Below are 21,279 nucleotides of genomic sequence, written 5' to 3' on the forward strand. Positions count from 1 at the left end.
CACACACATACTATCTTCCCTCGGCACACACGGACACATGCACACATAAATAAACAATTAAATATTTAACACCCACCCCAAGCCTGAAAACAAATATCTACCTTAAAATGAAATGACTTTGTTAAATGTACATTGGAGGGACCAAAGTCTCTCTTCATCTAAACAGAGATAGGTAGCCCATAGGAAAAAAATAATTCATCATATTTAAAATAGATTGTTGTGATGACTTCTACTGACACTAGGATTTACACATCTTTTTTCTGAGTTTCCTCAAATTACTTCTGGTCATTGTTAAAGACATAACTGCTAAACAAAGCCTAGCTAAGAGAACTGGAAGCATGATTTGGGTAAGGTGAAATGTGATACTTGTTTGAAACACCAGGCGTCTGTTTTAAGCGTGTAGACTTACCCATTGTACATACCCTGATCATTTGTACATGACAGTCACAACTCTTGCTGCATGGTACAAATTCAGAGCTTAAATAAGTGGTGTTACAAAAGGAAGTCTAAAGAACACCATTTATTCTGATGATGATGCTTTTTTGTTGCAAAGCCAGGCTGTTGTTTCCTCTGTTTTACACCCACACTCATTTGCAACGTATTCTTTTATGTAACGTGTAATACCATTCTCATCACTTCTGAATTTGAGATTAATTTTTCTTTTTAGTAGCTCCACCGTTAGCTCTCTACCCTACTAGGACTTCATTAGATTGAACTGTTCCTGTAAGAAGAGTGAAGGGATAGCTCTGGTTCTGTTTGTGTTATTTATTTTTATGTCATGAGCAGAATTACTTGCCAGTGATGATGAGTGTGTGGCATTATGAAGGTTAAATATTATAGAAGGTAGCAATGTAAATGACTGGTGATTTGGCAGCCTGGAAAAGGTATATCCTTCCAGTCATGTGGAGGAAGAGACCAAGAAAGTGAATGTGATTAGTGAGATGCTGCCAGGATGCTTGGCTGTTTGGAGCCCTGCCTGATAATGATCCAGGTGCTTATGTCACTCCCTGTGATGAGATAAGATCTGCAGAGTTGGGATTACTAAACACAGTTATGAGGTTGAGAGTGAGCTTTTCTTGGATTCCATAGTTTACAGAAAACCCTAGCAAGAAGCTGGTAAAATTGGTCTGACTTTGCAGGACAACCTTCTTATAGCAACCCTGACAGAAAGCGTGAAGAGCAGCCAAAATTCAGCTATGCATATAAACTGGAGGTTGATCTCACCCATAAAGATGCAGAAACAAGACGATACTGAAGAGTGAATCTTAATTTTAAGGTGTGTGTAGTCCCTATAGTCCCTGTGCGCTTCTGTTTGATGTTTCAGAAGAGTGACACTAGCTCAGATGGATAAGGATTTTTTTTTTCAGTATAACCAGTTTATTAAAATAAGTCAGACCTTAATGTACTTTCTCAGTTAATTCTTCATTGAGCTATTCTGTAAGTACTCTGTTCTTGGCCTTTTGTGCTTCATTCATTCAGTTAATCATTCTGTCAATTATACCATTAGCAAGATGAACATTAAAACAGCTTCTCACCGTAATAGGTAAAAAGGAAAAGCAAAGATAAAAGTAACTACAGGTAAAAAGGAAAAGCAAAGATAAAAGTAACTACTCTTTTCTTATTTTGCTTTATTATTTTGGTTTTGTTTTCTTTTTTTCTTAAAATTTATGGTAAATACTACACTCCACCATGGATCATCAGATATTGGGTCCACTCATTGCATTCAATAAGCCTTAATATCTTTCAAAAGTGCAGTCGACGCTACAACACAAAATAACTAGCCTGGCACAAAGACACTGCTTTACAAGTGCTTGTGAAAGAAACTGAGGAAAGCAAGGACATAATCATAAAACCTGTCAGCTAAACCTTGGTGTATTTTAGCATTTGCAAACTCTTAGGTCATCCCAGCTATGAAGTAAATTGTGTAAAGAGTTTGGAGCTCTGCCTGATAATGGTCCGTAAAGGGGTAGAACATAAAGGTGTTTCAGCTCACACCTGGGGTTGTTTCAGAGTATGTACATGGCCACTTACTTAGTGACGGGCAGTAATTCACTAATTGGTGATAACTGCATTGTTCTGGGTGGCTATGAAGATAACTTTTTTTTTTCTCCTTGATGTTGCAATAATAGCAACTAGTAGCAATTCATAATCTGGTTTTGATCCGAGAGGTGCTAATAATCATCCTTTGGCACAGAAAAATTGCTGAACCCAGAGAGACCTCCACAGACTGCCTCTCTCTGAATTCTTTTGCCTTAGAACACATTACATTACTGTGGGCTTTGCAGATGGAATTTGTCAGCCACCATAGAGAATTGAGCCAAGATACAGCTCTTTCATACATTTTAGGATGAAGATAAAGCATATCTGAATTGCATTGTTTGTTTCACCACACAAGGACTTTTCCAGACTGGCAGCTTTTTATCTTTCTTCTGGTGAAGTAGGAATCCTCCTCCAGTACGCTGTGTTGACTTCCTTTTCTAAAAGCTACACGGATACTGTTGAGTTGGCTCCTAATTTAAAACCTGGCAAATTCATACTTGTAAATAGCAAAACTTCCCTTCTCCTTTCTGTCTTTTTTTTCCCCATTCAGAAGAGCTGTTGGAAGGGGAGAGGGAAGAAAGCACAGCGTTTTGGTTTTACAGGCTGGACTATACTATATATAAGCAGCATGAAAAGCTGACATTCTTTTTCTCTAAAGATAATGGAGTCAAATGGGACAAGGTAGATGCTAGTTAACGCTAAGAAATTAAATAGTTGACTGTATCGTAAACAGAACATGTTTAGGATCCTCTATCTTGCCATGTCACAAAAATCCAAACCCGGAACTATGAATTACAGGTTCTGTTACACCAAAGAGTAACGCTAATTAAAATTAATTTGGTATTTCACTATGTCTCGACAGTGCGATGATTTTCTCATTGTAATGAGGACTTAAATGTTAACTGAAATGATCACACACCGTTCATTTAGGAAAAATACTGTTGTGTTTTGATTCCATGCTGTCCCTTCTAATGGTGTTACCAGAGTTCATGGGACCCATTACTCTGATATACTGCACAGGTGAAGGAAACTCAATAGCTATTACGATTTTGATAGTCTCTCTTGGTCCTTTTAGTGGTGTGCAACAATTGCTATAAAGGCAGACAGGGAACATTGGAAGGATGTAGAGTATTTATAATATTTCTACAGTGCCTTTCAAACACTCTGTAATCATTTATTCTTTTATGTCCTGCTACTCTGGTGGTGTTTGCATTGTTTTCTCCTTACAGATAAGGAAAACAAGTCATAAAAAGTTACATGAGGTGACTGCACCAAAGCAGTTACGATTGAACAGGGAACAGGGACTTAAAGGCAGAAAACTTCTGGAAACCTGCTAAAAAACTGTCTTATGAGGCAAGATCTTACTAGGTTTTTTTTTCAAAATTATTATGAACTTGAGAAGGTAGGGAAATTTCCCTTCTTCAGTATAGAGCATCATCCAGTGAAGAATCTCAAACATATGCCCAGTAATCTAAAATACACCCAGTGATTTTTCAGAAAATTTACATTTCTTTATCTTGCAACCAGTTGCTTGTATCAATAAGTTCATCCTCTATCATTTGCAATAGTAGCCTTTTTTAAGGTTCCCTTATTAAAGGTTTCCATTCTGGAAAAGGGTCAGTGTGTTTCCCTACACAAATAAATTGCAAAGGGGATCGGCAAGTTTCCTTGTCAGCATAGTCTCAGAACACTCCCAGTCCTAGGACATCATGTTTGGACATGAGGTAGCCAAGTGTAGAGTTTACCTTTGTCATACTACAGAATAATGTTGAATAACCGATTAACTTCTGTTAGTTATACTGGTCTGCAGTACATACAGGAAACTAGTATTATTGCATTTCACAGCCAGTAAGCCATGAGTGCACAAAAATGAAAAATGGACATAGAATGAGACAAGACTATATTATAGTGTCCAGGAACTGGACTCTAAACCCTTTAGAGCTAGGGCAGTGTTTTTCTCCTTAAACCTTCATTGCACTAGAGCAGCCCAAGAGTTACAGTTCCATGGAAAGAATTCAATCAATGTCTTCACTAATTCTGTGAATATAGTAGGTCAAATTCAGCAAAAATAATATTATCACAGAGACCATCAGGGATTCCCCAACCCACTTACTCCTCGGCAGTTCCTGGGCAAGGGACATGTCAGATCTCAAGTTTATTCTGAGTTTCAAAGCCACCCAGTTGCCTCCAGACACTGGAACTTCTTGTATGGGCTTTGAGTGTGTGCTGCCTTGGGAAGAGAGTATTTTGTATTGAGCTCTAATTTCTTGTTTGCCTTATTTCCCACCAGTACAAAAAGTTCTTCTCATCACACAGAAGTGTGAGAAGGCCAGACAAACAAAGGATCGGAGGATGACAGGGAGGAAGGAGAACAAAGTGGCAGTAATAATAGGTTATTTTGGTAGTGCCCATCTGTATGCATGGTTCTTACACAGTGAAGCGGTCATGTTAGTAGATGGGACTTCCTGTTTACCAGGCAGTAATTTCTTTAGAGATTTCTATAGGTGAGATAACAGGATGGGTTATAAGGTGAGAGTAAAAGGAAGGTGATGCAGGGGCTGTGTGGATGTGGACGCTTACTGAGAATGGAAATGTTTGGGGGGAAATGGGAGAAAAGGGTGAATGAGGCTGCTGTCTGTGAGTACGGGTGAGGGGTCACTTTGGGAAAGAGTGAACTAAGAAGGGCTTTGAAGGTGAGGACAGAAGGATTGTGTTTGTGGAGAGGGGTGCCAGGATGGGATGGTTTGAATGGGGGTGAGAGAGGCTGACAGGCAGTGATGAGGCAGGAGCAGAGCTCAGCTGCCCTATAAATGGCTTGAACAGTGTTGAACAGGGAGTAGCTAATCCTGACAGAAAGTGGGGGAAGGATTCAAAGATGTGCATGGCTTAGTGGAGACCACTGGCAGAGTGCTCAGCAAAGAAAAACAAGGCAGAGTAAGCTTTCCGTGTGTGCAGTTATTCCAGCACAGGATCATCAGATGAATAACTCTTGTCAACATCTTCTGGGTGCGGCAAGAAGAAACCGTACCAACTTCCCTCTTAGGCTGTAATCTGTTTTCCAGTGTGTGGAGGGAAAATGTGAAGAGTTCAGAGCTCTTTTTGCCCCCAAAAGACTAAGAACAGTCACTGAAGTGTTCATGGTCTGTTTTCTAACAGACCATCAGCTCTACTTTTTGTAATCTAGCTTTTAGTGGAAAGACGCACTATAACTGCAAAGTTTTACAAGGTCTTCTTTAATAGCCCTTAACCTCTTTTCAGCAATTCTAGAAAGCCAACAGCCCAGTTGATGACATTTATAATCTACTTCTCTACCACTTGAGAGAAATGACAGTATTAGCCTAGCCTTCCCTCCCCAAAGAGGTGACAGCTCCTTGTTTGGTCTTATGTCTCCTGAGGCTGACAGCCTGTAAGCTGGTTTTCCATCATTGAAGTGAATGGGAGCCAGAGGCTACAGCCACTATTCCATCACTTTAGAGGATGACCAATATAACCAGTTTTCAGTCTTCAAGAGCATGACCTCCACCTCTTTGCTGTCTTTTCTTTGTCTGAAGAAATGACCTACCTTGGAAATTTGCATCCCAGTCTTTCAAGACAGGATAGTCCTTATTCTAATTTCCATGTCTATCTTTTGACCAAATAATTTATGGCAAGACACTTTAAGGTATTGTCTTCACTGTGGCAATGCACTGAATTATTGTTCTGCCCACACAGAGAAAAGAAGCAGCAAGTCAAAGATTTAGCAATTTGGCATTGATTTCTATCACTTGGCAGCAGAATAGTGTTCATGTTGAGAGGTGGCTGCCCCCAGAGTGCCCAAAAGAGGGGGAGGCTGTCATCTCCCAAGCTCTCTCCTCAGTCCCTCTCCTTCCACCATCTGTCTGTCAGCACACTTCGTGAATCCCCAAATATTGTTTCTCACAGATTTTTAAAATGCTGAGTTTTGAAGACTGTCAGTTCAGTCCCTACATGCACACACACAAAAACCAAAGAGAAAGCAACTTTAGGTGTCGTGTGTGTGTGTGTGTGTGTGCATGTGTCTAAAGGGATTTCAGAGAAGGAAATTACATTCTTACAAATTCATCACTGCTCCCAAACTTACTGTTTCTTCTGTTAAAGACCAGTTGAGAAAAAAAAACACTAAAAAAACATCTGTTGCAAAATGCAATGTCAAATGCTTCTGACCATGATGGTCCAGGTTCTCTAGTGTCTCCATTGCTGCTCTTTTGAAGTTGTTTCACATGTCGTTGGTATATACAGCTAAAGATCGCACTTGTGGGCTTTTGATCTGAGAGATGATTTAATATTTTATGCAAAGTGTTTTTAAATTTTCCAAAGATGTTTTGTCAACCCTGATTTGTTTGAATCTGACTCGGATGTATTGTGCTTGCTGTAAAAAAGAAGATGCCATGAGGTTAGTAGTGCAGACGTGCAGTGGGAAAAAGGCAATTATCTGGAATGACTTCCAGTACAAAGCAAGAGACCTCATCCAACTTCTCCCTCACACCGAATGAGATATTACTTGAGAATGTACTTGAGTCTAGACTGAAAAACATGAAATGTTTATTGAGTCTTTAACACTAAGTACCAGTATCTCAGTCGTAGGTATCTACAGCTGCTAAGTGGCCACAGCCATGTGCAGTCATCAGACTATGCAGTCATTGGACTATGCCCCATACAGTCTTTTAGGGAAGAGATAGTCCCAAGAGTGCTGAGTACAGATCTCAGCTCTAAGCTCTGTTACTGGGAGGAGAAACGAAAGCTGTGGCAACTCAAGCACTACACACAGCCAGGGCTGGTGCATCCCAGTCAGAGGATATTAGCCACTGGTATTTGTCACCAGCTGGTTCCCAGAGACAGTTTTAGCAAACCTCTTGGACTCCCAGGATGGAGGATCTAGGGTCATCCTCATTTTCCTTTGCTCTTTCATGCCCTAAATGGTTAAATTATTCTGCTCATTGAGCCAGCGCACTGAAAGGATTCAGTTTGCTTGCAGCCTGAAACATTTGTGCAGCTTTGTTGTAACATTTTGAGACAAATCATCCACAAGAACTTCAAGGTCATTCCCAACCAAAGAAATTATGTTCAGAGCAGTCCTTGGGGCCCCTGTCCAGCCTCAGCGCGGGGAGACGGGAGGTTGTGCTGGCAGGACGATGAAAGTCAATGGATTTCAGCTTGTGCACAGCTCCTCATTTGCCTTGATTTAAAGGTCCCAGTCTCAGTCCTTTATGGTGTATTTAGGCTTCCTTATAGGCCTCCAAGGGACCACAAGCTTCTTTATTCCTTAAAAGGATACCTTGTTGCTGTAATTGAAGCCGTTTTGTTACTGTAATTTCTCCCTAATATTACAGTTCTAGTCAAGTGTTCTTTCCCTCTGGAGGCATCAATTATTATGGGTTTTGAATAGGCCTCCCTTCAGTACACATACTTTCACTCCCAATGCCAAAATCAGGTCACTGCAATTCTCTTCCCTAATAAAACACGGTCCTCTGTTTCTTCTTTTAAACTCGATGTATAACGTGTACTGGCGACTAATTTCACCTCTTACCACCCTATTTAAAAATCCTGCCATATTTAAGAAAAACTAAAGAATACTACAGGTTTCATGGTATTTTCTATATTTTCTTAGTTTTCATTGAGACACTGAATGTCCAAAGTCCAGGGAGAAGTTTATAGGGTTTATGCAGGTACTGGACCCATGTAGATGTGTACGTTGTGAGGGAGCAGGGGAGCAAGCCATAGTAGTGCACTTGGGGAAAGATGTTCAGCTGAAGTGAAAATGGCATGGGGTTCATCGGCTAACCCATGTGTGTGAACTGCAGGTTTTGCTGTAAGTTGTGGTATTTCGACACCTGGTCCCCACAACTCGATCGGACTCAGTAGTGAGTCCTCACTACTGTGCGCCCTGTGCCTGTTCATGGATTAATCTGCATGACATCTCTGGAGATGGGGAGGAACAAGCTCTGTATCACAGACTGAGAACTGAAGCGTGGGTTTGTCTCTCTTCTTTTTTTGCACGGCCATGAGAAGCAGAAGCTGTTAAGCTCCAAATGTCACCTGCAGGCTCCCTTTAAATACATGTATCAACTAAAGTTTCCCATTTGCAACCAAGCTAATACTCTATGTTATTGGCCTCATCGTGCTTTATTACAATTATTTGTTTCACAGTGTTCAAACCAAGTGCAGCTTTGCATTTTTGTGAATGATCCCCCCGTGAAACCCTGAAGATGCTTAACTCAGATGGGTGTATGTAGTAGTTATCACTGCGCCATCTGCCCTGAAACTTGCACTTTTCATGAGATGCCACTGCTGGGACATCTGGCACTAAAAATATGTTTTCTGTTTCATCTCACAGTTGAGGAGGATGCCACGGCTGTTCAGCTCCGCAGGAGATTCCTTGAAGCATCCTTCTGTTATCTAACAGCTTCTGCAATGAAGCTGTGGCACTAAACTGGCCAAGGAAGGAATTATGCTGTTAATGGAAGGCTGTGTTTTTGCTTTATGGCTTGGATTGCTGGTAGAAGGGAGTGGCACTTGTGTGATGAATTGATTGATGTGTAGCCAGTCTGTCTTATATCCTATAAATCAATAGTTGGTGTGATAGGACTAAAATGACTATGTAATATACTGTAAGTCAGCTTCTATTATCCAAAAGCAAAAGGACTGCAAAATCGATGCACAGCCATATTTCTCAAAGTTCGGTGTGTCTTACTGAACTGTTTCTATATAGCTTGAATCTGCAAGGTACTGGGATTTCCTTCTTAATTCACAGAATATTTTCCTCCTTAAAGATGCACACTAAATATTGTGTCTCGAGACTGGGCAGTATGAGTAGGTCCTACAGTATGAGTATGTCAGCAGCTTGGTGCTCCCTTGTGCTACACAATTTTTTCCACCCTTGGCAAAAGCCACCATATGAGCCTGTGTGTTTTCTTGTAGGAGGTGGAGCTGTGCCGCATTAGCAGCCAGGAGAAGCTGGGGCTGACTGTCTGTTACAGAACCGATGACGAGGAGGACACGGGGATCTATGTCAGCGAGGTAAGGACATGGTGATGGGGAGGAGTGCAGGAGATGCTCGTGGGGGAGGGCTGAACGTGCCAGGGAATGTCAGAGCAAGTGCTCTGAGACCAGAATGCAGAAGTGTCGGCCATCAGCCAGCACGTGTCACTTCCAATTCATTTAGATTATCAGTTTAAATGATGTTGCCCAAGCAGTGTAATTATTACTAGTGATCTTCTTTAATCTGAATGCTTTTAACTACAACATCATAGTTAGGGAAGTACAAAGCAGTCTGAGCATGGTCTCAGTTTTGAAAGAAATCTGCCCTTATGTGGGAAATCAAGCAGAGTTTTTGGGAGAAGAGCACCTTTTCCACAGCCTGCTTGCATTCTCCCTCTGCCATAGCCTCGGTAGTCATAACAGTGGATAATCATTATTTTATTATCTGTGGTTTTGTTATAGTTGTGGTATGCACAGACATACCACAGGTGGGTGGAGAGAGTAGCTTGGGAGAGGAATATTTCAGAAAGACTAATAATTTTTTTTTTTTGCCATACAAGAAGTAGAATACCAGATACTGAAATGGGATGAACCCTCAGTTTTTCATTGGCTTCACCAGGAAAACATGGCATCCAGCATGTGTCACAGAGTGTTAGTGTTTCACAGGGCCAGTCCACAATACTTCCAGGCACACCTTTGAGTCTCCAGCCATTTCAAAGAGGTTTATTGTTCTGGGTAAAGCAGAACTCTTGTGAGTCCAAGCTGATTGTCCTGCATGAACTGTGTTCCCAAGTTGTTGCTTTTGTGACATGTTGAACCAAATTTGGACATTAGGCAAAGGTTCTTCGCTGAGAGGGTGGTCGATCGCTGGAACAGGCTCCCCAGAGAAGTGGTCTGGATGATGCTTTTAGTCATATGGTTTAGTTTTAGGTAGTCCTGTGAGGAGCAGGGAGTTGGACTTTATGATCCTTATGGGTTCCTTCCAACTTGAGATATTCTATGATTCTAAATTCTGAGTAAAGCTCATGGATAGAGAGGATCAGTAGAGAGAATTCTCCTACATATCAGTGAATGGGGATGAAGACAAGATTGCTCATTCACAGGCCAGCAGCAGTGTCAAAGAAGCTGAAAAGCACAGCCTTGGAACAAGAATGGGGAATTAATATAAAACTACCCGGGAATAAGTCTTCCACCAGGTGTATAAGCACTGCTGTTAAAGTCTGTTTGACCTTGTGAGGACAAAGGGAGTGCAGGAATCTCTTCATATGATCCAAGATTATATCTGAAATGTGCTGGTTTTCCTACATGGTAGAAATTTCTCAGACCTTTTTAAGTGAATGTAATTATATTGTCTTTTGTACTTGATTAAGCACTTCAGAATAATTTTTTTTTCTATGACAATGCACAAGAAGAAAATAACATCTAACAGCTGTAGAGGGTGTAACCTGCAAACCAAATGCTCAACTCAAATGTTTGGTTTGAAAAAATAGCTTATGGCATGACGAGGCAAAATAAATGATTTAAGATAACCATCAAGTGAAAGGTGATAGATCGAATTGCCCTGCAATGAACAGGAGGTCATTGCTCAGGGATGAGCTATAGTGACTTTGATAAACTGTTAATGGAGCCCTAAACATCTATTTAGGTTAAACTAACTTAAAATTAAGTGGCTCAGACCAGGAACGATATACAGTACCTGTAAGTGATCTATACAATATAGATCCTTTGGGGTTTCTTGCTGTTTCCTTGCAAGCTGCAAAATTCCAGAGGAAGTAACAGATTGGTAACTGAGACAATCATTTAATAGTAAATGTTTCCATGAAAGAGAAATAAACCTGCTTCTTTCCCAAAGACAAGGCCAATTTGTATAGAGGTATCAACTGCTGCAGAACCACCTCAGTCCATAGTGAACTTCCAGAGCAGAGGGGCTCTGTCGTTAATTCTTAGTGCTCTGACAGCTGAAGGTTAATGCCTGATGGTGCCATAGGAAAGTATTAATCTGAAAATCATATGCTCCCAACCCTTTCTGTCTTTAGGTTTTTATCTGAAACAAGCTTATACGATTATTTAGAGAACTGTTGAGTTCATATGACTGTAAAGGAAACTTCAGATTGCCTCTGTACAGAGTAAAAATGTTACTTTTTCAAATTGTGCAGCTGTTATCATTTCCAGTAAAAATCTTTCCATGTTCAGTTACTGGATATTGTCCTGTGCAGGTTGATCCAAACAGCATTGCTGCCAGAGATGGACGGATCCGTGAAGGAGATCGCATTTTGCAAGTATGTGACAATAGACTCTTCCTTAAACTCTTTCTTCAGGCAAACGCGCAGTGCCCTCTTCTCTGTGGACTGTTAATGAGGGAAGGTAGTTCTCTTTGTTACTGTGATCGATGAGAAAATCCATGTCTGTCTGGCTTTTAACACAATAGCCAGGAGCTAGAGTGCGTGTACTGAAAAATGAGAATGACAAACTCGTTCTGGCTCATGCCCTTATGTCCCACATCTTTTTTTGCCATATTTATTAGCAAATCTCATTTCCCTTATGTTCATCTCAGTGTCACATTCTAAACAGGGATCCTGCAGACATAAATATGAGTGTCAGAGACTTGCTGATCATTCAGCGATTGCATAAATTTGGGTAAAACTCACTTGTGCTGAGCATAGATGGTAAGAGTTTTCATACAAAAGATGTGCTGTTAGTGAAGGATGATCTTGAACGTACTTGAGGGGGGGATTCGTTAGGCTTTTGTTAATATTTTCTTTCCTCCACCAATAAACATGGCTTTTCTGAGTTCTTTTCTAACCCACCATCTTCACTTCCCCCCCCCCCTTCGTTTCTATTGATCTGCTCATTTAAGGAGCTGCCCCAAGCCAGGTGATACAGCAGAGCCCTGTGGGCCAGGGTGGCTGGCTGCTGGCTCTGGAGGCTGGGCGGTGTACCTGTACAGAGAGGGAAGTAGCTAGAATGGCAGGGGGTTGCCATTTTCACCTGGCAGGGAATAGTACGGTTTTTGCACTAGTAACAAAATCACAAAACAGCTACCAAAAATCAGTAGACTGGAAAGTCTTTGCTGTATTGTAGCATTTTAGTTCTGGTTCCCAGTCGATTTCCCTTGTATTTTGACCTTTTTTCACTGAAGCCCCAGAAGTAGTTCCTGGTGTGACAAGTCACTTTTCTGTAACCAGTTCTGTAATTGCCCTTCATTAATTTAGGCACATGAGCTTTCAGGTTGTCTCAAGATCAGCCTGTTCCTTCCCTCCAGTCTTTTCATTTCTACAGGGAGCATCTTTGCTGAAACCTGTCGCTGTATCTCTTACCCTGGTATCAGCTTTGGGAGTCTAGCTAACGCAACAGGGTCTATGAGCTGGCTTACCAGAGTGGCTCATCTTTTGGAGAGGAAATAGTAAGTTACATTTTAATGTCAGGGCTCACTCAGCGGCTGCTGGTTTATTCTCTGTGTTGGGAACGTGAAAATGTTCACAGGATGGTGTTCCCCTCCAGAAGGCAGGGACACTGTGGTGCGAGGGCAGTGAGCGCCTCGGTGGGACGTGGGGTGGCAGGGTGATGGGACCACATCATGGGGTGCGGCTAGGAGTGGAAAAGTCAGTGCACTGTCTTCTGCGTCTTTCTGTAAAATACCTACTGAAGAAAGCAAACAGGATATAACGGTATTTTTAACTTTCAAAAATCAGAAAAAAAACTTGTTTATTCGACCAAGTAGAAACAACTTTCATTCCTACTCTATGCATTTCAAAATAAGGAAATAGAGGGTAGGTCCGTTTTCTGCTCCTTTCCTTGTTTTCTAAAATTTCTGGGTGAAGTGGAGAGCCAACAGCAGTTCAGGCAAACATTCTCCAGTTCCTAATGAGATTCATTTCAATTGTGAGTAAGACTCCGGGGATGAGAGAAAAGCATAGGTAATTCTGCCGTCCTTTTGTAGACTGGAGCATTACTTTAATGTCAGTGCTGATATATAGCTATGAGTTTGATCATTAAAGTTAACACCCAGAGAGTTATGTGGGGTTTACTTTCATATCTGAAAACGCATTGACCCTCTATCTACTCTTATTGATGAGATAACTCAGAGAAATAGAAGGTGACAGTGCCATTATGGGGGGATTACACTGAGGCTGGGAGACAGCCGGATCCTTGGGCGTGGGGGCATTTTCTCTGGGTGGCGGATGGCATCAGTTAAGGCTATGGGGGGGGACACTCTGTTTTGTGTATTTCTCATGAAATTACAGCAGGTTTTTCCTCACATTTTTGAAGCTGAAACTGTCCCCTTCTCATCCTCACAAACCTCACACCTCTCCCGTCACCTGCACAGTCTCCTTAAGCATCTGAGAACAGCCTGGGTATCCTCCATCAATGTTACAAAGTAAAGGGAAAGGTTTTCTAGGGACAGTCCTAGTGAGACTTGCCTAAACTTCTGCTATTTTTAGCTGTGAACCTCCGGGCTGTCCATGGGGGTGAGATGCCGTGGGGCCGGCTGAAGTCCTGCTTGTCCCCCATGATGGTGCAGCTGGTGTGGGGTGGGCACCTCCAGGCTGTGTGGGGCCAGCAGGGCCACCGCCTCTGGGTTCGGAGAGGGGCAGCTGCTTGGCTGATAGGAATCGCCGGAGCAGCCACCGCAGCAGGGGGTGTTTTGCAGAAGCCGGAGATCTGCTCCTGGGCTTCTGTGGCTGCATCTCTTGTTCAGGTTGGGGCAGCTCTGCGTTACCAAATGGGTGTCTGGTCTCCCACAGACCACAGCTGTCCCTTCATGCAAGCTTTGAAGGGTCTCAGACGTTTCACTCATTGCCAGTTAGGTGATCAGGGTACACTGGGGTTTTCTTTAATCTGAATTAAAGGTGGTTTGAGTCAGGACTTTCAGGCCAAACATACGTGCAGAAATGCAACTTTTCAACCAGGAAGTTCCTGGTACTTTGAAATCAAACCCTTACAAGATTTTATTTCCCCCAAATATTTGGATCCTTCTGTCTTCCAGCTTTGTTTCACCCATTTTCAAATAGACCAAGTATTTTTTTTGTTGTTGCCACAATGAGAATAATCCACTTCTTGTGCTGTGAATTGGATAAAACCAAATATGTATGGAAAATAAGATTTCTATTTGATTCCCTCAGTAAAGGGGTTTGGACAATGCAAAATGTGTTTGTTACCATGTAGTCATGGACGTGGCTGTTCTAATGAGGTGACAGAATAGGAGAAAGGTAGCGAGAAAAGCACATTCTCATTGGAGAACCACTTTTATTTTGATTATCCCCTTGTAAGGGGGATACATATGTTTTGTGTGGTTCTGGATACTAAGCTGTCCGCGCAAATATAAAATGATTAAATGGAGCAGCAATAAGCAGTGGCCTGTAAGTATTGCCTGGTGAGAGATAATACTGTAGCTCTCTAATTGGCTCTCCACCAGCATACAGTGTGACTGATTTCAGCTGTAGCATTACCAGTCTTGCTTCCACCAGCACTATTATCTCAGAGTGACACTTCCATTACTCTGAACAGAGAAAGATGAACGTCACCTGTCAGGGGCTGGTTAATTGTGTTGCTAGATGTATGTTACCAGGGCGCAGGCTGGACATTTATGAACATAACTGCTTCCTCTGATGTCCGCCATCCTTCAACGATCGATATAGCTCTTACAGTAAGCGCATAATTGAGTGAAGGCACTTACCACTGAGGGGCTGAAGATGAGCCCATTGCACGAGTTTCATTGTCCATACATTCAGCACAAATGAGCTGATATCTGCCCTTTATTGTGTGTTGCTTTGTGGAAATAGAAACTAATGTGCCACTTTCATTTGTTTTCTAGATAAATGGCCAGGATGTCCAGAATCGGGAAGAGGCAGTGGCATTGCTCTCCAGCGAAGAATGCAAGAAAATCGTGTTGCTGGTCGCAAGACCGGAGATGCAGGTTAGACTAAATAGATGCACTGAGCCAGAACCTGGGTTATGCTGTACATTGACTGTCACTGTAAGTAATGAACTGCTGAGCAATAGGAATGCCAAAGTTCCTGACAAAAGGAGGAAACAGATAATTGCAGAGCTTTGCCCCTGTTTAGTCAACAAAGAAAATAACATTGTATTACTATAACATGATGTTCTCCCAAAACTAAGCAATTCCTTTCCAGCAGACAGGGTAAGCAGGTATACAAATAAAGCTGACAGCACTAATGTGATATTAGTAAAATATGAAGTAGAACTTGAGAACTATGTATTACTTGTTAGATGATTCTTATTTGTTCTGGGGATAAATTTCCCGTACTTACCTCAGTCATTTATATGAACTTACACGAAGCTGTAGTTGGTCATTGGTGATGGCTCTTTTAATCCTATGTGCTTATAAGCAGGCATTTATGTTCACTTATGTGCCAGTTATGGGACTTTCACTACAATACCATTCAGCAAACCTGGATCTAATTGTTTTTAAAGCACCCTGGTCACAAAAACCTGATTGTACATTACAAATTGTATCTTGGGAGGTGCATTTTCAAAAGCTTTTAGAAACATTTCTGTGGTTTTAAAAATGAAATTATGTCAGTGCCAAGAATCTTGCCATGCCAAGAATTTTGTATATCATTGCAAGGGGCAGATGTTATGTTGATCATCAGACTAAAGGAGAGGTAGAGTGGAGGAAGAGTACTGTTTGTACTTCCCTTTATATTCTGCTCATAGGCCATTGCAAAGCAAAAATATATTATATTGTCACTGTTCTCTCCATCTGCCAACAAGTCAGAGTTGCTTATGTTGGCATTTGTCTCTCATGCTATTGATCTGATATTCTCAGTCTCACTAGCTGCATACCCTGTATAAATTAAATTGAGTAAGTGTAATTCAGTGCCACTTGGAATCTCTACTTGAATACAGTAGTTATAAAAGATTCACAATTACAGCATTCATTTCCTTTGTTTTTCAGGAATCTAAAAAATTCCCATAAAACTGGTGACATAGTACAATAAAAAAAGCCATGCATCAGTTTATATTGCAAAATTGTAGCCCTCAATGGAAGTTGCAGAAGTTTTGAAAGAGTTGTTTCAATATTATTCTTACTATTTTTGACTAAGATTTTGTTTCTCACTAGGGAACAGAAACCCACCGACTTATAAAATACATGCCCAGGGAAAGTTCATTCTCTGTATTTGTTTGGACTGGTCAACATGAAAAAGTTACCTCAATATGAGATAAGGAATTACTTCGCTGTACCAATATAGCTTCCCATATGGATGTTCCTTTCAAATTATAAAAGTGTGTTTTGGTTTGGGGCTTTGGTGTTGCGTTTTTTTGTTTAATTTATGTGTTTTAAGAACATATTCATACAAAACTGGAGAAAAAGCTGTAGTATGTCAGAAATCAGGCTGTCCACAAACTGATTTCTGCTAGTTGTGTTGCTTTGACTCTGGTAAAAGACAGCAGGATTAAGCAGGCTTTTATTTCCAGATAGAAAATGATAATGGCAGTATTGCAATCTTGAAGGGTGACTGCTGAGCATATTCATTCAGCAACAGGGAAGAAAACCTTCTCTGACCATTTATTTGTGCAGTGAATACCGATGAATAGTTAAGTTTTGAAACAGAGCACCGGAGGAGCACACAGCCTGTTTAATATGTAAAGAAATGGCACAGGCATGTGCACTCACACGTGTGTCTGTGCACACAGTGTATGTAATGCACATGTATACTAAGCCATATATTATTTTTATTCTAAAAGCTGTAATGTAACATAAGCATTCCCATCGGTTAGGTACTGGGTCTGCCACAATCAAAGCAGCAGATTTGCCCAAGTGAGATTTATCTTTTGTCCTCCAGATTTGTTAATCTCTTCAATTTCCTCAAATGAGGGAAATTCAGCTGCGTCCTTTATGGTAGAGGAAGGCTGTGTTCGTGCTTTCCTTGGGAAAAAAAAAAAAAAAACACAAACAAGACAAGTAAACAAAACTAGTGACCAGTACCAGATGTTTCAGAGAATGGCTTGAAAGTCCCATTAAGGACAAACATAAAAATTACATGTCCTCGAGAAAAAAAGCCTCCTTCTAATCCCAAGCTGTTAGAGGCTGGCTTTCCCAAGGAAAATGGTGAAAGGCTTATGTTCTTTATAAGAGGAAAGAGTTAATTGGCATGGGCAAAACCACATCAGAGTTTGTGAAGGAAACAGTGGTTTCCTGCCAGTATTCGGCTAGAAGTACCACACAGCATCAATCACTCCTTGTGTAGCTTTGAGCTACTACTTGCTGGTTTGGTGTAACTTTTCTGACTGGCATCTGTGGCCAGAGCTCTCCTGGCTTTGATGCTGTGGTACTTCTGCTGCTGTAGGTGTTGGCCCATGTTACATGACTCTTGCTGTCTTGGAACATGAATAGTTGGTACTCTTGTAATTGTCTAATGCTGAGACTTTTAGCATCTTTTTGTCACCTTCTTCCTCTGGTTCCTTCACCAGCGACAAGACAATTAAGCATTTCCTTCTGCTGTGGTCCCGTCATTATAGCAGGGGTGTCACTGACCAGTATTTTCCTTTTCAACGCAGCGTGCCATCTGGCAAGGGAGTACAAATACGAATGGATGTGTGCCACGTGCACAATGAACAACATGGGAAGAATAGCGGTTTTGGCCAGGGGTGGCTGTTTTGTCAGTTTAGAAGGATGTGATGGGTGCAAAGTGGGTGCAGGGAGAGGATATACTCACTTGACAGAAAACATCGCATCCCCTCCTGTCCTTTTGGAACACTGTCTTCACCAAATGTCAAAGTATTATTTTACACTTGGGGAAAAAAACCAAACAAACGCATAAGCCTTGCTTCCAGGCACACCGTGAGAACAAAAATAACCTCCCTTCAAATCACCGCATCTTTCTGTCACCCTCTTCTGTTTGTTTGTTTACCTGGAAGATCAATGGGAAAACGGTGACAGAAACGCAACATAAGGTTTCTATTGAGGTGGCGGCAGCAGGGCACAGCGCTGGGACGGAGGTTGTTAGAGGAAAGAGCCCAGTTGCCTCCTGGCCCTATTAGTAACGTTGCCGCTCTTTCAGCGCGGGGGCTCTCAGCAGTAATGAACATGACAGCTTCAGGATTATGCACTGCGCCTTTCATACCTTTTGAAAGGAAATAATGTCTGTGCTGTGCAGTCTCCTTCATTATGAGAGAAAATCAGTCATACTGTTTCAAGAAAGGATAAAAGGCATGAGTCCCATTTTTTTATCCTTCTTTTTCTTCTTCTCTTTTTGAGACGCGAACTCCTACCACCTGGCTTTCTGAAGAGAATCATTAGGATAAAAAGAACTAGTCAAGCATTGCCATTTGGGTTTACCCTGTTTTAGCATGTGTCCTTGCTAACATAATATAATGTACTAATGTATTCTTTGCAGCTGGAAGAAGGGTGGCTGGATGATGAAAGGAATGAATTCTTAGAGGAGTTAAACTTGGAAATGTTGGAAGAGCAGCATAATGAAGCGATGCAGTACACAGCCAATGAGGTGGAGCAGGTAGGACTGCTACTAAACATATCATTTGAAATTTTGCTAGGTATACTTTTTTACTAATAGAGAATGAAATGCTATGCTGTAAAATGGAGTCAAAGGCTTTGATAGAACTCTGTCTCTAAAATGCTATGAACTCCAGCATGCTGTAGCTAAGGAAAAGGAGAACAATAGATGCTTAGACCCAGTATCACAAGTTAGCAAACAATTTAGGAGGCTGTGATAAGTGCAGATTTCTCATTTTCTCTGAACTCTCAGAATAATATTGCTTTCCTTCTTTAATTCTGAAGTGTTTGGGGTTTATGTTGTTATATTTTATGTCGATTTTTTTTTTTAATGGGTTGTATCAGTGTGGCACCTAGAGCTCCACGTTGAGATAGATATCCCTCTTGTTGTATGTATGTGAGGTATGAGCCAGCCCTTACACCAGAGAGCTTGCAAAACAAGATGGAAGAGGTGTTTAAAATAAACAACAGGTGCTTTGGTAATACAAGTGTATTTTTCTTATACCGACAGCGCACAGCTTGGCATTTGTTTTGTTAATGGAGACAAATAAGCATATTGTTAGCATAGTCTCAGCTTGCTGCTATCCCGACTTTTACCTGCCCATATGTGCTGTAAGCAGTGTGACTATGGCAAAGATGCATGTGCAGCCCCAGCCATACAGTTCCATCAAGGGATGGGTCTTCTCAGTTGTACCCTGTTGTGGAAGGCGTAAGTGACCTTTTCCACACCTGAATCGGATGATCTGTCAGCATGCACACCTGTGTGGAACCAAGGAAATAAAATCCAACTTCATCTCCTGGTTTCTGTGTATGTGCAGCTGGGGAGAAACTGGTTTTCTACCCACAGAAATTTGTGACTTACAATTTTTTCCCCATTCTGAATTGCTCGATAGGAGAGCCTGAGGCATTTTTCTTTGAAGTGAAGAGAGGGAGAAAGATTGTGAGAGCCTTCCTTCTTCTGGAAACCAGGGAGCTTATTTGGCTAACAGGAGACCTGGCTTCAAATACCTCGCACTGGCGGCCTGAACGTGCATCTAGCCTGTTTCCTCCTCACCTCCCCTCCAGCCTTGACGCTGGGCTATTGACTGGGTGATAGCTCCTATTAAAGCTATTCACTGTACATAAATTAAATATTCATTGGGACAGAGACACTGACAGAATAATTAAGTCAATTATCTGGAATATGATAGATCAGATTACAAATCCTTGGTCTTACAAGCATTTAATTATTTGCACAAAGTGGAATAACTCCACGGTCAGAGGTGAAGGGAACCTTGCAACAGGATTTATAGTGGCCTTTTAGTTACGACCCTCTTTTCCAGGCAGTGATCCAAGCCTCAGTTTCCCAGGTTAAATGTGCTAACTACTGCACTGCTAGCTACTTTGAACTGATATTTGGCATCTTGTTTATTTTCTTAACCACAAATTTTATCTCAGATAGCAAAAGATTTCCTGTCAGAAAGAACACTTGTTCCTCACAAAGCAATTTCCTTTGCACAGTGACATTTTCACACAGACCCCCACTTCTGGAGGAAATTATTGAGCAGGTCTATCTACAAACCCCGCCTAGCCCCTCACACAATGTGTTGGGGCCTCTGAAATGACTACACAGTTGTGACCTTCCACTCCCAAGTTCTTGTCAAGCGTTGGCTTTTTCACTGAATTTGGGTTGCAGATAGTGTTAATTATTGAACAGTGGTGTTCTGTGAAGTGGTTTCACAGAAGCCATTGAGATTGCTTATTCCCCATTGGGATCTTATACTAAGGATAGGGGGTTTTTTCCCTATTGAGATATTATATTACTGTAGAAGAGAGCTATACTTGAAAAAATTATGGTCACTTGTGCTCTGGCAGTGTCTGACATTGGGTTGCTTGAAGTAATTCTAGGACAGCCAGACATTTCTTTGCCCTTCTGATGAGTAATCGAATCAACCAAATGCAGCTTGGTGTGTAATGGGGCGTCAGTAATTTGTGACAGCTGCTGTCTCTCTAGACTCTATGTAGTGACTCGGCAAGTCGGAAAACTGGTTCTTTACTCCTTGTTAGGCTGGGAAACCTAGCAGTTTCCTGAGGTGAATCACATAATCCATCGGAGCAATGAAACCATTCTCGTTGCAGCTGCCAGTGGCCAAGCTGAGTATCTGCAGGCTCCCTGGCTAGCCATGGAGATTTCGCTCTAACGCCAGCCTTGATTTTTGTGAACCAAAACACAGTCCTCTGGCTTCATAATCATCTGTCGTCATGAATCTTACGAGCTGCAGGAGTGAATACACAGTATAGCAAAATATCCTTCCAAATACGAGTCTGTTTTACAGAATGCCATTTTAACATTTAGTATGAGCTGTCACAGAAAAATCTGGTACAGTTTGTAATAGAAGAATTAAGTAGGTAGTCATGTCTTTTCTGTATGTTTTTGAGCCACTCTATAGAATTTAATCAAGAATTGTATCTTCTCTGTATAGAATAGTCCAATAAACCTCGAGGAAAGATGTAATTCTCCATTTTTTATAACTCATTATACTCCTTCCCCTTTACAACATCGCGGTTCATTGTGCAGCAGAGATAAGTTTCAGAAGAATACCATACATTTGCCATGCAGAAATTCTTATCGGTATCACGGAATATATCAAAACCTATTAAGAGAAAGAATTGGATTAAAAAAATCATTCGAGTTCATTCAAAGCTGAAATGCAGTGAAAATATCTGGGGGAAATTCTTTTTTGAGAGAGGCCTGTCTTAAAAGAGCAGCATTGTTTGCAGAAGAG

General features: G+C 41.4%; 1 protein-coding gene across 1 annotated transcript in view; it reads left to right on the plus strand.

The window, feature by feature from the left end:
- The window catches only part of PDZRN4 (PDZ domain containing ring finger 4), a 254,415-nt gene that overhangs the window by 227,385 nt on the left and 5,751 nt on the right, over nt 1-21,279 (plus strand). Inside the window, exons 6-9 of the mRNA XM_075491599.1 lie at nt 8,977-9,075; nt 11,253-11,315; nt 14,852-14,953; nt 18,399-18,515. Coding sequence (XP_075347714.1) covers nt 8,977-9,075; nt 11,253-11,315; nt 14,852-14,953; nt 18,399-18,515 — 381 coding nt within the window. The remainder of the gene's footprint in view (nt 1-8,976; nt 9,076-11,252; nt 11,316-14,851; nt 14,954-18,398; nt 18,516-21,279) is intronic.

Source organism: Mycteria americana, chromosome 1 (genome assembly GCF_035582795.1).
Source record: "Mycteria americana isolate JAX WOST 10 ecotype Jacksonville Zoo and Gardens chromosome 1, USCA_MyAme_1.0, whole genome shotgun sequence".
NCBI lineage: Eukaryota > Metazoa > Chordata > Aves > Ciconiiformes > Ciconiidae > Mycteria > Mycteria americana.